Source organism: Fusarium odoratissimum, assembly GCF_000260195.1.
Source record: "Fusarium odoratissimum NRRL 54006 unplaced genomic scaffold supercont1.43, whole genome shotgun sequence".
Lineage (NCBI taxonomy): Eukaryota > Fungi > Ascomycota > Sordariomycetes > Hypocreales > Nectriaceae > Fusarium > Fusarium odoratissimum.
In genome coordinates this window covers 32,055-46,196 of record NW_022158724.1, presented here as the reverse complement: position 1 = coordinate 46,196, position 14,142 = coordinate 32,055, and the positions used below count along the sequence as shown (strand labels likewise).

The 14,142-nt window shown below is 47.0% G+C and overlaps 8 protein-coding genes across 10 annotated transcripts; 7 read left to right on the top strand and 1 right to left on the bottom strand.

Annotated features, from left to right (window-relative positions):
* The first annotated feature begins 409 nt into the window (after positions 1–409).
* On the top strand, positions 410–2,754 carry FOIG_14648 (uncharacterized protein). The gene is made up of 3 exons (XM_031215920.1): positions 410–967; positions 1,030–1,586; positions 1,641–2,754. The coding sequence occupies exons 1-3, from the start codon at positions 564–566 to the stop codon at positions 2,531–2,533; spliced, it is 1,854 nt and encodes a 617-aa protein (XP_031054296.1). The 5' UTR covers positions 410–563; the 3' UTR covers positions 2,534–2,754.
* On the bottom strand, positions 1,651–4,356 carry FOIG_14647 (uncharacterized protein). The gene is made up of 6 exons (XM_031215919.1): positions 4,116–4,356; positions 4,013–4,070; positions 3,835–3,963; positions 3,248–3,789; positions 2,927–3,182; positions 1,651–2,876 (listed from the first exon to the last, which is right to left on the bottom strand). Exons 1-6 carry the CDS (start codon positions 4,312–4,314, stop codon positions 2,612–2,614), a joined length of 1,449 nt encoding a protein of 482 aa, XP_031054295.1. The 5' UTR covers positions 4,315–4,356; the 3' UTR covers positions 1,651–2,611.
* Positions 4,357–4,823: 467 nt separating this feature from the next.
* FOIG_14646 (uncharacterized protein) lies at positions 4,824–6,612 on the top strand. 3 transcript variants are annotated; one of them, XM_031215917.1, is made up of 3 exons: positions 4,824–5,107; positions 5,198–5,781; positions 5,833–6,612. In XM_031215917.1, exons 2-3 carry the CDS (start codon positions 5,769–5,771, stop codon positions 6,321–6,323), a joined length of 504 nt encoding a protein of 167 aa, XP_031054293.1. In that variant the 5' UTR covers positions 4,824–5,107; positions 5,198–5,768; the 3' UTR covers positions 6,324–6,612. The 3 variants fall into 3 exon arrangements, with proteins under 3 accessions (XP_031054293.1, XP_031054292.1, XP_031054294.1); XM_031215918.1 differs by having other exon boundaries at positions 4,875–5,781; positions 5,833–5,877; positions 5,926–6,612; XM_031215916.1 differs by having other exon boundaries at positions 4,824–5,781.
* Positions 6,613–7,679: 1,067 nt separating this feature from the next.
* Positions 7,680–9,107, top strand: FOIG_14645 (uncharacterized protein; the record flags this gene model as incomplete). Its single annotated transcript, XM_031215915.1, has 2 exons — positions 7,680–8,143; positions 9,005–9,107. 2 exons carry the CDS (start codon positions 7,680–7,682, stop codon positions 9,105–9,107), a joined length of 567 nt encoding a protein of 188 aa, XP_031054291.1.
* Positions 9,108–9,691: 584 nt separating this feature from the next.
* Positions 9,692–10,183, top strand: FOIG_14644 (uncharacterized protein; the record flags this gene model as incomplete). Its single annotated transcript, XM_031215914.1, has 1 exon — positions 9,692–10,183. The coding sequence occupies one exon, from the start codon at positions 9,692–9,694 to the stop codon at positions 10,181–10,183; it is 492 nt and encodes a 163-aa protein (XP_031054290.1).
* A 641-nt stretch (positions 10,184–10,824) lies between these two features.
* On the top strand, positions 10,825–11,568 carry FOIG_14643 (uncharacterized protein; the record flags this gene model as incomplete). The annotated part of the gene is made up of 1 exon (XM_031215913.1): positions 10,825–11,568. One exon carries the CDS (start codon positions 10,825–10,827, stop codon positions 11,566–11,568), a length of 744 nt encoding a protein of 247 aa, XP_031054289.1.
* An 829-nt stretch (positions 11,569–12,397) lies between these two features.
* On the top strand, positions 12,398–12,751 carry FOIG_14642 (uncharacterized protein; the record flags this gene model as incomplete). The annotated part of the gene is made up of 1 exon (XM_031215912.1): positions 12,398–12,751. The coding sequence occupies one exon, from the start codon at positions 12,398–12,400 to the stop codon at positions 12,749–12,751; it is 354 nt and encodes a 117-aa protein (XP_031054288.1).
* A 585-nt stretch (positions 12,752–13,336) lies between these two features.
* Positions 13,337–13,864, top strand: FOIG_14641 (uncharacterized protein; the record flags this gene model as incomplete). Its single annotated transcript, XM_031215911.1, has 1 exon — positions 13,337–13,864. The coding sequence occupies one exon, from the start codon at positions 13,337–13,339 to the stop codon at positions 13,862–13,864; it is 528 nt and encodes a 175-aa protein (XP_031054287.1).
* Between the last annotated feature and the right edge of the window lie 278 nt (positions 13,865–14,142).

Here is a 14,142-nt window from a genome sequence, read left to right as displayed (position 1 = left end):
TACGTTGGGGGTTAAAAGTATGTCGGATTGCGTGATTCTTTGGGTTAGTAACTCGCAGCTAGCATTTGCAGGACCCTTTTCTAATTAATATTGCTCGTGTAACGATTGTGGCTCGTGGATTCAATCCTGGTGTTTTCTTACAGGAGCCAACCATTTACGTATCCAAAGAGGAAGCTAACAACCAACAGAATATTCCATCAGGAGACTCGTAACTGCAGATAACGCCCCATGAACCTGGTATGTGTTTGCACGCGGAAAAAAGGAAAAAAAAAAAAAAAAGAAAGCAGCCAGGATTCTCGGTTACGTCGGATCTCGTTCTGCAGAATCGCTTGGCGCTGTTGTCTCTATACCCCGTACCAAGAAATCAGCACATTCCCCCAAACCACTCACTCGCTGTAGGGGTGCTATTGGCTCGTCTAGCAGCGGGGGTCGTCTCCGCGCTTTTTTCCGAAATCTTCAGCAATCTTCCCGCTCTCACAAGAGGCGTTATAACTGTCTCACTTGCTTGGTAGCACCGCACGATTCTACACTAAAAGGATAACACCCAAAATTAATCATCAATCATGAGCGTCAACCCCTCTCTTCGCACTGTTGACCAGTTCACACAGCTCGTCTTTGACTTTATCGTCATAGGCGGCGGCACAGCTGGACTAGCGGTGGCAGCGCGTCTCGCTGAAGCCGACGCCTCATACACTGTCGGTGTCATCGAAGCAGGAGGTCCTGTGCAGAATGATCCTGATGTTGATATCCCAGGCCACTATGGTAGGAATCTTGGAGGTAGCTACGATTGGCACTTGGAGACGCTGCCTCAGGAGGGTCTCGGGGGGAGAACGCTTCCGTGGCCGAGGGGGAAGTGTGTCGGCGGCACAAGCGCCCTGAACTATATGGCGTGGAATCGCGCTAGCAGGGATGATTATGATGCTTGGGAAGCTTTGGGGAATCAAGGTTGGGGCTGGGATTCTCTTCTGTGAGTTTATGCTTGTTTTATTGGATGAGACGCTGAAGCTGATCGTTTTCGTTATGTAAAAGGCCTTTCTTCAAACGCTCCGAGACATTCCATCCTCCTAGTGAGAAACTCCAGCGCGAGTTTGAGATATCTCACGACGCAGACACCTTTGGTGATTCAGGTCCCATTCACATATCATACCCAACCTCGTATTCACCATCGCACGCGTTATGGCACAAGACGCTTAATGCGCTTGGTGTAGAGACTAACCCATCCCACGTCGGAGGCTCAAACGTCGGCGTTTGGACATGCGTCAACGCCGTTGAGCCGAGCGCCGCGCGAAGATCCTACTCGATCGACTACGCCACTGGATCGCGTAACCTGCACATCCTTACCAACGCCACGGTTGACGAGATTCTCATTAACCAAGCGCTCGTAGCCACTGGTGTGCGGTTCACGTACGGTGGCGTCGAGTATGATGTTTCAGCTAGACGCGAGGTAATCCTCTCAGCCGGGAGTGTCAAGTCACCGCAGATCCTTGAACTTTCGGGTATAGGAAATCCCAGCGTTCTAAGTAGTGCTGGCGTGAGCGTCAAGGTTGAGAGTCCGCAGGTGGGGGAGAATCTGCAGGAGCATATTAGTGAGTGAGAAGGTTTTTTGTGATCGGCGTTTTGAGCTAATTTGTGTTATCCAGTGCTTGCGACGATCTTTGAGGTTGATCCATCGCTCGCTAATCGGGATGATCTTATGAGAGATGAGAAGCTTAGTGCTGCTGCGAAAGAGGAGTATACGGCCAAGGCAGATGGCCCTTTGACGGTGCTGCCTGTGTCTCTTTGCTACGTCCCTTTTGCGCATTTTGTTCCAAAGAATACTCTTGCTAGTCTTTATGAAGATGCAGACAAGGTATCTGTGTTTGACTCGGACAAGCAAGATATTCTTCGTGAACGATTGGATGGAAACTCTAAACTTGGTCAGATAGAGTATATATTTGATCTTGGGAACTGGAACCCTAACTTCAAGGGTGAAGAGGGTAAGAAGTACGGCACTATGCTGCAGATCTTACAGTATCCTTTCAGCGTTGGATCTATTCACATTCGGCCAAGTGACCACGCTACAGCTGAAGATTCACCCGCCATCGATCCGAAATACTACGAGGGTCTCCATGGAAACCTGGATATGGAGGCTATGAAGCAATGTCTTCAATTCGTCGATAAGATCGTACACACAGCTCCTCTATCAAACATAATCCGCTCCTCAGCATCCCCTTCCACTGCCGTTATCAAAGATGATAAGCGTCTTGGAGAATGGATTACTCAAAACACCATTACGGATTGGCATCCTGTCGGAACATGCGCCATGGGCGGTCGTGCTGGCATCGAAGGAGGAGTCGTTGATGAAAGACTTCGAGTCTATGGCGTCCATGGCTTGAGGGTTGTTGACGCAAGTGTTATGCCGTTGCAGATCAGTGCGCATATCCAAGCTACTGTTTACGCTATCGCTGAAAAGGCGGCGCATATGATTGTTGAGGATGCGAGGAGTGCGGATAGGGAGGGAAGAGAGTTGGTGACGAAGCAGGCTAGACTTTAGACGAGATCGGTACTCTAGATAAGCGGAATAACATTGTTATGTGAGAGTTTCTGATATGATTTTCGAACGAGGGTGAATTCAGTCATTGCGAAGCCATGCTCGAACTATCGCGCCAACAGCTTCAGGCTGGTGATAAGGAGACATATGTCCCGCTTCATCAACAGCATAGAAACTCAACTGATCATTCCCCTTCCAGAAGCCTCCCTCCTTCACATTCCAACCATCAGCATCAGATGTTAGTTCGCCGTCCTTGTAGTGCCAGGTTTCGTAGCCAAGTTCCCGATAGTTATCCTGCCCCTTCCATCGCTGTTGGTTCAGCATGCGCATTTGTCCGGGGGTGTTACTACAAAGGTTAGCGAGCAGGTCAAGTAGAGACGCGTTGGAAGTGCTTACATGATTATGTCGTTGTTGCCGTTGATGAACAGAACTCGTATATCCGTCTCGTCAAGAATCCACGTCAACTCGCGCGTAACAGGTATATGGATATTCTGCGCAATATCCCAGCGCTCATTGGTATCAAAGTCGATAAGGTAAAATGGAAAGCGGTCGAATCCAAGTCTTTGTTGAACCCAACGACGATTCAGGAACTTCCATTCCGGTCCGTGGTCCATGTTCGAGCACAAAGGAGGCTTCTCACACGGGTGTCTGTCTGCCAAATATCAGTACACTTCGTGTCACTCGTACTGTACGACGCGATAAAAGTGGGATACTCACTATCATAAGGATCCCAGCCACCAGGCACGACGCCTTCCATAAAGTACTCTCCCAACGACTTCTCACAAACCTCATTTGCCGCGCGACAAGTCTCTATATCATAAAAGTACCGACACTGACTCCCCATTTTATGGCACTCCGGTATCGCAGCAAGCATATTCTCACAAGCCGTCCGATTCATCAACGGATATTTCCTTCCATCACCAGCCCAATCCTCACAAAAGAAGTCATAATATCCCATGAACTGCTGCGTCGCGTCAATATACCCATCCACGATAATCGCAGATGAGATCTCGACCCGAGGCTTGATGCCGCGCTTCGCGTTCTGGCGTTCGTGAGAGACGATATGTTTCGTGTAACCTGTGACGTAGTGGCCGCCCATAGATTCACCAGTGATGTGCCAAGGTTTTCCGGCGAGGTTGGGGAATACGTCGTGGGAGAATGTGGAGAGGAAGGTATGTACGTCTTTCGCGCCTTGTTCGAGACTAACGGCGATTTTGTTTCGGTCTGTGATTTTGGAGAAGCCGACGCCGACGGGTTGACTATCAAGTGTCAGTCAGAGCGGTGAGGCTGGTTTTGGGACATACTCGATGTAAACGACGTTGGCGTGATCGATCCACGAGTATTCAGCTCGTTTTGTTGAGTTCCCATCGGGATTCACGGTACAGGGACCACTGCCCATGAATAATCCCATTTCTCCAGATGCGCCCGGTCCGCTGATACCTGCGTTAGTTTGGCTTGACTTGGCGTTTAAGGTTTGCTTACCCGCTCATCCATAGTAACAAAGGATCAGTCTCTGGATTATTGCGACTCTCAAAGTACCCTTGCATCATCAGTTTCCAAACTCAGTCAAAACCTGTGTACCTACAGAAGAACATGGACTTATCATCCGTCACGTTGACCGTCCCGGTGAATTGGCGAGCGCCCGCATCGCAGAGGTCAGAAGATTGTTCGCGGACAGTGAAAACGGGTTCAATCACGGCTTCATCTGTTAACGGTTTTTGATCTTGGCCAACGACATGGCTAATCGTCGCAAGGAGCGACACTGTAACTGGGCCAAGCCACATCGCAAATTGTGATGAGATGGTGAACTTTGATGGCGCTTGAGAGAATTACTAATGCTGACACTGACCAATCAATCGTTCTCTGGTCGTGGTGGGGTGGCCTGGAGATAAGGATAAGATAAGGATTTGTTACCGTTTCCTACCCTGCATGTTTGTGTTTGTATTTCTGAGATGTTGGAATTTATAATAAGAAAGTATTTTCAGGATGAAGATATTACATTAACTCTATCAACATATATTAAATGTTTCTCTTGCTATTGATAAGAAGAGTGGTTTGCTGGCTGGATTTACAAGGCCATTTAAACGTCGCAACACCAAGATTGAAAACAAGATCTTCACTTTAACCCTTGCCGAGTTTAGATTTCGAAGTGCTTTGGTTTGTGCAGGCAGCGATGTAAACTCCACTGAAAACAACGGAGATTAGCCATGATGTCATTATCAAAGCAAAAGTGAGCATCCGCCTTAGGCATAGCAAGGAGTGACTGCTCGTATGGCGAGATGCTTCTAGCGCGACGCGACGTAACGACAATCGCGTTCCAGGCTGACATCCAACTCACCAGGAACTGGCGCTCACTCTTCCTGCAGCAAGCCTCTCTCGTATTTTTCATCAGGCATAAATTAAATAACCTTATTACAAGAAAATAACACCGTGATTGTACCGCCAGGTCGTTTCCTCAAAAACCAATACAAAGTCAATAGATTTCCAGCCAGCAAACTCAGATCGTCGCCTTGAGCTTTGTCTTTGAGACATAAGACAAGGCGACGGAGAAAGGAATATGTCAGAATGAGATAAGTGGTGAATGAAATAAAGATCCTATCTTTCTCTTCTAGAACACCCGACAACTTGGCACTTCCTCCTCCTCCTATCTAAATTCTGACATATCAGACGCCACTTCAGTAAACGCCGCCCAACCTGTGACTCAAATTCAGCCATCCTCACACTCCGGAACCTCAATAATTTCCCGTGCGGATGATTGGTCACCTCAGCTAGGGCCTGTCTCACAACGTTACACCAAACGAAAATATCGAAATGACGACTACAATGTTTGTCCAATTTCCCGCATTCACCATTACTTCCATTTTCTCTCCAGGAAACTAAATTCACTTCACGTTCGTTGTCATGAGTTCTCATTCATGTTGAGTAGTGATGTGAGAGTGACCGAAACTGCCGCCAAACGCCTCTGACCGGGGTTAGTCACACAGCGGAAGCGCCTTTGTTGACACCTCATCAGACAGGCAGAACTCTGCGTCTGCATCACACTTCTTTGTTCACTTCTGTCATTACCCAATAGCGCGATTCTACAGCTCGGCTATACTAATATCTATTCCCCTTCCTCTCGTTATACCTATCTCTCAACTCAACTCAAATCAACTACTTTTGGCGACACTCCTTGGATAGCAAACTTTTCATCCGATTCTGCCGCAACTTTCATCGCGACACAGCGATCTCAATAGTAATGTCTAAAAAAGGTGAGGTCGCCCCCCAGACTGATTTATAAGCCGTTTTACTTACCTTCCTAGTGCTCGAGCCATATCTTTCTCTCATGGCTACGCCTGAGGAAGAATGTATGTTGACTCCACTTCAACGTGTCAACTTTCGCTCACAAACCAAAGTCGCGGAAGACTACGACGATTTGATTTTCATCGGCGCCTACGACATCCAAATAGAATCTCATATACAGAACAAGAAAACAAGCGACGTCTCTTTCCGGATAAAATTCAAGTTCAGCCCAACCGACACCTGGTCTCGTGGCTGGGCGGAAGAAATCGATCTTCAGAAATACTACCAAGACATCGTCCTCAACTACTGGCGCAGCATCGGTGGGCGCTGTGAAGCGACGAAATTCCAGATGTACAAAATACTCAGAATAATAGCGGAAGAGAAGAACAAGTATCGCGTGCAGTGGGTTGGCTATAATGCGGAGGAGGATACGAATCTGGAGCCCAAGAAGAAGGTCTGGTCGATCGCGCCTAAAGCTGTCCTTGCGTGGAAGACTCGCGCAGTGGAATAGCTTGTACGGCGTTGGGCATGAAGAGGCAAAAAAAGTGATTTTTTTCTGATTGGTGGCGCCAGGATACCCAGCATTGTTTTTTTGAGCAGGCGTTTTGGTATTTATTATGTTGGCTACATCATACCCATAGCGTGTTCTTTCTTTTGTTTTCACAGCCTCGCGCAAGCGAAAGTTCAGTAAATTAATATCATCTCCAGAGCCAAGCAATAGCGCTCTTAAATTCCCAAGTCCACATCTCAGTTATCCTCGATTGCTTTTCCCTCTTGCTGACGAATCTGTTCCTTCGCGATCTTCACCAATACATTTTCTTGCTCTCTTGCTATGTCTTCTGCCTCACCCGACAATTCACGCATTGATTTCAAACAGCCCTCGAACTTTTTCAAGTCCTGGCGATATTCCCCGACAATATCCACTATATCTCGGTCTGATTGTCGATTACTTGGCTCCTCTCGCGCTTCGGCTACCAACGACCGAAGTCTATCCACCACAACCTTTTGTCGCGACAATAGCGACTCCGCCGTTGCACACTGATGCAAGAACATTTTCTCGAGACTGATTAGCCTTGCTAACATTGCGAAATCAATTCTGGTTGTTTGTGGCTGGGTTGGGTTTGCTCCGTGTCGTACGGATTTGGATTGGCCTTGGTGGCGGTTTGAAGACATGGGATGTTAATGTATTTAAGAACGTTGACGAAGGCAGTTGCTACGCGTTTGGCGATGTGCCTTTGCTAGAGAGGTATTTGGATAGTTAGATCTGATTGGGGCTTTTATCTGTCAAAGAACTTGGAACCGGTATGGTCTGGAAAATCAGGTATGCATGCCAGCGCCGGGATGCATACTTACTCACTTATGTCAAATACTGTGTATCATGGTTCCATTTGTCGCAAGCCCGTCACGGACATATAAATTCGTGCAACATCGCCGAGGACAGCGGCAGGCCGTATGCCCTGAAGCAGTATCATTGTTGATGCTATCGTCGTTGCCTTGAACCAGAGCACAGAGTAACCGAGCCGAGATCCTGCCAGGCCCCGAATCAAGGGAGGATATGTCAGCGCATCCTGCTAGTCGACAGCGCAGTGACAGACAACAGAAGTCTTAGGCACAGAAGTGATTGTTTGCACATGAGGACAAGTATCTGTGAACAAGTCACGATAGGGAAAGTGATGGTAATGAGTACGCCTCACAGGACTTCATCACTGCGCTTGCTCTGAGTGATCGCAGCCCTCTGCGTTGCAACTGACAAGCCCATAAAATACCCGAGGCACCCCAAGCTTTCTCAGTCGGCTGTCAAACACAGACACATTACCAAAGACACAAATCCGCTCATCTCTACAATCACCAAATACGTCCACAGACCATGTCGTCGCATCGCCACCGTAGGGAATCTAATGACCCTCGATCTCGTGACTCACGACCTAATGGCCCACGACCCATGGAACCACGACCCAGTGGTCCAAGAACCATGGATCCACGATCCAATGAACCACGGCCCATAGATAACCAACCCCAGCCCGGAGCCAGTGGGGTAAGAGGTCCGAGAGAAATAGGAAACGACAGGTTCAATGAAGAACTGGCACGCGTACGTCTGGAGTTAGAGAAGATATATATCCAGAAAGCCAAGGAGGTGGAAGAGGTGAAGGAAATGAACGAGAGAATAGACCGCTTGAAACACGACAGACGATCAAAGAAGACGATAGAGAAGGCTAAAGAGGAGTTGAGAAAGATGGTTGACACCATGGAACGGACTATACTTATGGTGGAACAAACTAGGCAAGAGGAAGAGGACATAATCGTACAGAGGTGGCGTTTTCAGCAGGGCAGGTGAGGGATCTGGGAGAGAAGCTGGCTAGAGGGGAAGAGAGAAATTAGGATTGCTTAGCTCTATACCTGCTAAGTTCAAATTATAAACTGATTGGATTTTGAAACGATTCTTTATTTGATCTCGTGATTAAATGGCAATGTAGTGACTGCTGCCTTTTCTTAAGTGCCTGAGACAAGAAACCGGAGACGGAATACGAAATGGAAATTTATGAACAAAGCAGGATAGTTACTAGCGAACCCATTGCAATTCTTAAGATGACTACAGGAAACGTTTGTAACTAATAGACCTTGGTTTACGACTTTGTATGAACCTGCTGTCATTTGCAGTTAGGACCAGTGGCAGATAATCACCACTTAGTTTTCTACAGAATCTAGTGAACGGACTGCGATAGAGGCAGTGCCAGTGACGAGCACGCCTTGGAGACTTCTTCACTGCGCTGGCTATGAGTGACCATCATCCATTCCCTCTTGGTCTCAGATCCAGAGGCCCATAAAAGACCCCAGCCATCCCATGATTTCTGAGTCGGTCCTCAAGCCAAGACAGATCCAAACAAACGACAACTACCGGTCTCTACACTCGCTGGATAACTACACAGACCATGTTCTGGAGTCGCCGCTGAAAGGAATCACATGTCTCGCAATCCACATATCACCAACACCGGTCCCAATCTAGAAAGGCAAGATGGGAAACATAAACACTCATTAATAGGCTGAATGAGAGGCTGAATGGCATACGTGCGGAGATCGATGAGATCTACCGGAGGAGAGAGTGAGAAGAGCGGAAGATGAGGTAAAGCGACTGAGACGTAAGACACGGCGAAAGCGGAGGGATATAGACGATACCAAAAGAACGCTGCGTAGCAGGGTCCATGATTTGAAGGAGATTAAGCGTGCCTTGAAGCAAACGAAGCGCGAGAAGAAGTCTATCGCCAAGAAGAGGGATAGTCTCGCCCGGTGCCTGTAAAGGGACTTGGAAGAGGACCGGATATAAAGGATTACTTAGTTCTTCTCTAGTGATTTAAATCACAACTTCAGTGAAATTTTCATACGATCTTATATTGATCTTGGGATGGAATGGCTATTTTGCCACTGCTACCTTTTCTTACACCTCTCAGAAGATAGGACACGAGGCGGCAAAGGAAAAAGAACAGAAGAATAGAACACGACTTTTACTAGTACGTGTGCGATTGACTTGAAGTGATTGACATGAAATATCGGAACTACCAGGTGTTAAATCTCGATTCGGGCATTGTAGTGGATTTGTGGTTGAGCCGAATGTTCAGTGCACACAGACCCCAGCTGCTCGTGATAGAATGTCCACACAAGGACTGTTCATCATCATCTCTAAGCCGCAAGGGTGAACAATGGTCAGCACACATGAACAAGAGCCATTGTGATTCCCGTTGTGTGGTGAATGGCCTCGGTATAAAGTTGCGAGGCTGGTTCCACTAAGTGGCAGTAAACTCATAGCTATTCAACCGCATACAACAAGCTACCGACAACACAGGATACTCCTGCTCAAACATCTTACATAAGTCTCGATTCAACATGTCCGACCGAGCGATAATCATAGTGGAGGAGGCCCCGTCTCGCGATGAGTATGAGCAACCAAGCGGCAACCTGGAAAGGAATCTCGACCTCGCAAGGAAGAACATCGAAGATATACAAAATATCATTATTGAAGTTGAGAAGGAGATAGATATTCTCTGGGTCAAGAAGGAAAATCTAGACAAGAAAAACAAGAAGCTCAAACTTGTCATCAAGAAATCAAAAAGAGAAGGAGCATCACACAAGGCGTTGAAGAGTGGGAGGAGAAGGTTGGAAAGTGGTAAAACCAAGAGTTCCGATAGCGGAGAGTTGCTAAACAAGCTGGAGGACGAAAGGGAAGAGCTTATAATGAACAAGATGGCTTGGGAAGATTGGAAAGAAGATCTTGAGAAGGAGCGTCGTCGGAGAATGGAGTATGAGGCCTGGATGAGGGAGGAAGAGAGGCGGAATTATGAGGACTGGAAGAAGAGTAGATATCGTCCAGTGAGGTAAGCAGCTTAGGTGGGCTTAGATTCAGACCGGTGCACTTCAAAGAGAGACACGAGTCATTGCAGTAAGGAAGAGACTTCACACCAACGGCTCTGTTTATAAAGCAGTGTGAAGCTACTTGGGGTCAAGACGAACATGGTTGAGACAATATCGCCTAAATCCTGGAATAACTGTACAGGAGTATAGCTATATCATATGCAACCACAGATGAGGAAAACAGAAGCGTATTGAACATCGACTGAAGTATCTGTGGACGGTTTGGTAAGATCCGGTAGACGAGGACGAACAATGTGAATAGGACATCAGCTGAGTCCTCAGCGACAGCTATACTATCTTTGACTCTGAAAAGGCCACAAGCGCTGAAGCATTCGGCACTGATACGACAGAAATATGCTCAGTGAAACAGAAAAGCATGACTGTGATCAGTTACAAACGACGGAAGAATGTACATGATTCATCGCGCATCGGATGGTACATGCACTCAATCAAATTGTGACATGGACTGGTGCAGTCTTATATCAAGGCCACATTGCTCTGCACTCTTGTCGTTCTTCATCAACCACCATACGAACAAAGAATAAGACGACCCAACTGTTGCATAGGAATTCCTATTGTTCCACTATTCCCCTCTTTCATATACCACCATGCCGGAAGACAAACCCCCAGAAAACGATCTGGCCAACAGGGTCGCACCAGAAGATATGACGCAGAGCCTGGATGCGAATGCACCTACGGATATGGTGGTATATGAACACAAGACTGAACCTCAGGATGAGCCAAACGATGTCTCACCAGAGGTTACGGCCAAAGATGCACCTCCAATCATACCCCAGGACGTGCCGAAGAATGTGCAGGTGCACGATCAACCTAGACCTGACAAGGGCACATCTCGGGAGAGCGTTTCTCAAGAGCAAGTATTTGGCAACAACGTACCCTTGGTAGATGAACCAGTTAGACAAACTGGTAGTAGGGTTCACATTGAGGAGAACTCACCCAGTAGATGCTCACGGGGGAAAGAGCCCCGGAGAAAGGGATCTGACAGGGGAGACACTCACGGAGGAGAGTCTCACAGAAGGGAGTCTCATAGAACAGACTCGCGCAAAACTGAAACTCACAGATCAGAGTCTCACAAAAAAGACTCTCATCGGTCAAGCTCTGACCGAAAGGATTCACACAAACTAGAATCACGCAGGTCGGACCCTCACAGGAAGGACTCCCATGGAAGAGGCTCACACAAGCCATCAAAGATGGAGGAGTCTCACAAGAAAAAGAAGATAGATGCTACAACCGTGTATGGACGACCCTCTTTCTTTGCCACCGTAGGCCACTTGGTTGACAGAACTCCTTATGTGAGGAATCCGCTTCAAACAAAGAGGAAAGGAAATTGAAGGTAGAATGCTAGGCGCTCTGAACGAGGGAATAGTTATGTTGTTATCGTTTAAGAGAACCAAAGCCGTTTAAGAAGTTGAACAGAGCTTCTTAGGTAAAGAGGTGAGAAGACATGTTTCTGGACCATTGTTACAACGGTATTTCCACTAATAAACATTAGCCGAGCGAGTCATTAAATGCATCCATGGGGAGAACGTTATCTGAGCCAAAGAATCCTTATAGTTCTTGCACAGAGCTTGAAATGAAGAAGCCTAGTATCATGAAGGTCTCGGTGAACTGAGGCGCGAAAGCCTCTTCAACTCACAGGCAAGAGCCTCGACCCTGAGTTAGCACCCATCACAAAATACCAAGTCAAATGAAGCCAAAAAAGAACAAACAGACAAAGTCGGGCTGAGAGGATAATGACTGCTAGTGGTGAGCTGCGAATGGGGTGATTAACCAAGTTTGGCGTGAATCGCTGTGGGGTTTGGCTCTGAACAAGACAAAGGACCCGTCACTGGTGGAATTAATAGTGACTATCTACAGTCAAGTGCAGGAAGGTGGTCGAGAGTGATGAAGTTTGGGTTCTCGGAAGAGTAGGATGTCTATGATCCACCCACGATTTGCGAGCAAAGCCGCAGTGAACATAGGCCCCAGATAGGGCCATGGAAGATTATATCTGAACAAGGCTGCCCCGATGCATTGCAGTTGCGCACCAGTTCTTACGCTCCTATAAAAGATCCAGCCGTTATAACACAAGAGATCTAAATCATCATTATTCTACTCGTTCAACCAGTATACTCTGGCAGTCACTCACCTCACGACCACTATCCTTCGTCTCCGACAACAATGCCAAACAAAAACTACCCCCATTTACTAGACATTTATGCGTTCAAGATACACGGCAAGTCTGTTAAGGAAACCAAGAAGCAACTCCATAAAGTCGAATTTGAAAGGGCAAAACTGGAGCTAGATGGAGAATATGCCGAGAAAGAGATTAAGAAGTTGGAGCAGGTTGAGAGAGGGCTAGAGAAAAGTCGCAGAAAGGTTGAGGAATCGGAGATTAAAGAGGATATCAGAGAACTTCGAATGGAGCTGAGGAACCTAGATATGGAGAAGGAAGATCGAGATCGTGAGCAGAAGAATCTCAAGGAAACTAAGAAGAGGCACCGGAAGTCGATGGCCAAGCTACAGAGGAGATAAATACCCAGGATGTTGAGATGGGTAGAACCATAGATTTTGAAACTTGTAACCTCAACAGAGAAATTGTTGGCACTTGCCAGTGGGATCGCTGGCGATTATGCATCCAAAGCGAAAGGATGTATGTCGTATTGATAGGAGTGAACGCCCATCGCAATGACGCAATACACATATAAGGTATTGACGTTCCGACCGTCGAGATGCTGGCTACTCTTCGCCTGTAAAGTGATTTGAATCAGCAACGATACATTCTGAGAGCCGTAGTGAGAAAGGAGAAGAACCAGAATTTGAAAGTTGAGGTATTCTGAAACCTCTGAGAAAGAAAGTGTAAAGAGCTGATTGGCTGCGCGGTAGTCGGTCGTCTCTAAGGAACCTTGGTTGAGAAAAGATTGGTAATGAACAAGTGCTGGACTTGGCAAGTCGTGAATCTTACGGAAGCTAGGGGGCGAGCGAGTATATGAACGAGAAGCTACTCTGATCAGTCACACCTGTATATCAGATCCCATATCTAGGCGTACAACAAGGATCCGGACACCTTCAACGAAACCTGCGCCTACCTCTGTAACTATCTACAGGGCTAACGAAATCATGGCAGACAGCAACGCTTCGGGGAGCCACACAATTAAGAAGGGAGCTGCTGAAAAATTACCCGAGAATGTCGCTCAGAACATGCCCAAGCTTCTCACCCAGGGCGAACCTGAGGGGGAGCAAAGCCAGGAAGATGACTCTGAAGAGGATGAACTGAAGAATGATGGAACAAAGAAGAAGGTTAGATTCAAGGAGGACTTGTGCGAGAAACATTCACGCAAGAAAGAGTCCCACAAGAGGGATCCTAGCAAAAAGCCCTCTCACAAAAAAGAGTCACGGAAGAAAGACCCCCAAAAAGAAGACAGCCATAAGAAATCTGAACCAAAAAGCTGCCGCATTGGCTTTTTTGATTCATATACACTGCGAAGGTTTGAAGGCATGTGGAACAAAAGGTTAGCTGATCTCAAAGATGTCCAAGAAAAACTGGAAAAGCTTGACAAGAAGAAGAAGGAGTTACACCAAGAAGAAAAAGAGCTCAAGGAATGGCTTAATAGGCTTCATGAAAGTATCAAGAACAAGCGATCTTGAGATCATTCATGGAACTAGGTCGAGGCAGCAGCTGGGTTATTACTGATTATAGAACAAAAAACCTTTGAGATCGAAAGCCAGTGTATCTCTTTGTGATTGTCAAGGAGAGCATTTTGGATAAATAAGGTGCCAATCATACTCAGTATCTGTTTCCTTGTGATGGAACCCTTTCCTGTCATCTGACAATCCAATCTCATGCTGTCAGTACTCCAGCGCCCAGCATCTCAACTATCAGAGATGAACCTCCTACCATACTGCCATCGACTTCCCTCCATAGA

Excerpts from the sequence above, each read along its gene's own strand:
- FOIG_14648 (XM_031215920.1), top strand. The coding sequence starts at position 564 with ATGAGCGTCAACCCCTCTCTTCGCACTGTTGACCAGTTCACACAGCTC. Across the intron at positions 968-1,029 it reads TGGGGCTGGGATTCTCTTCT|GCCTTTCTTCAAACGCTCCG; the intron begins GTGAGTTTATGC and ends GTTATGTAAAAG. Across the intron at positions 1,587-1,640 it reads GAATCTGCAGGAGCATATTA|TGCTTGCGACGATCTTTGAG; the intron begins GTGAGTGAGAAG and ends TGTGTTATCCAG.
- FOIG_14647 (XM_031215919.1), bottom strand. The coding sequence starts at position 4,314 with ATGTGGCTTGGCCCAGTTACAGTGTCGCTCCTTGCGACGATTAGCCAT. Across the intron at positions 4,071-4,115 it reads TGATAAGTCCATGTTCTTCT|GGTACTTTGAGAGTCGCAAT; the intron begins GTAGGTACACAG and ends TGATGATGCAAG. Across the intron at positions 3,964-4,012 it reads TTGTTACTATGGATGAGCGG|CGGACCGGGCGCATCTGGAG; the intron begins GTAAGCAAACCT and ends CGCAGGTATCAG.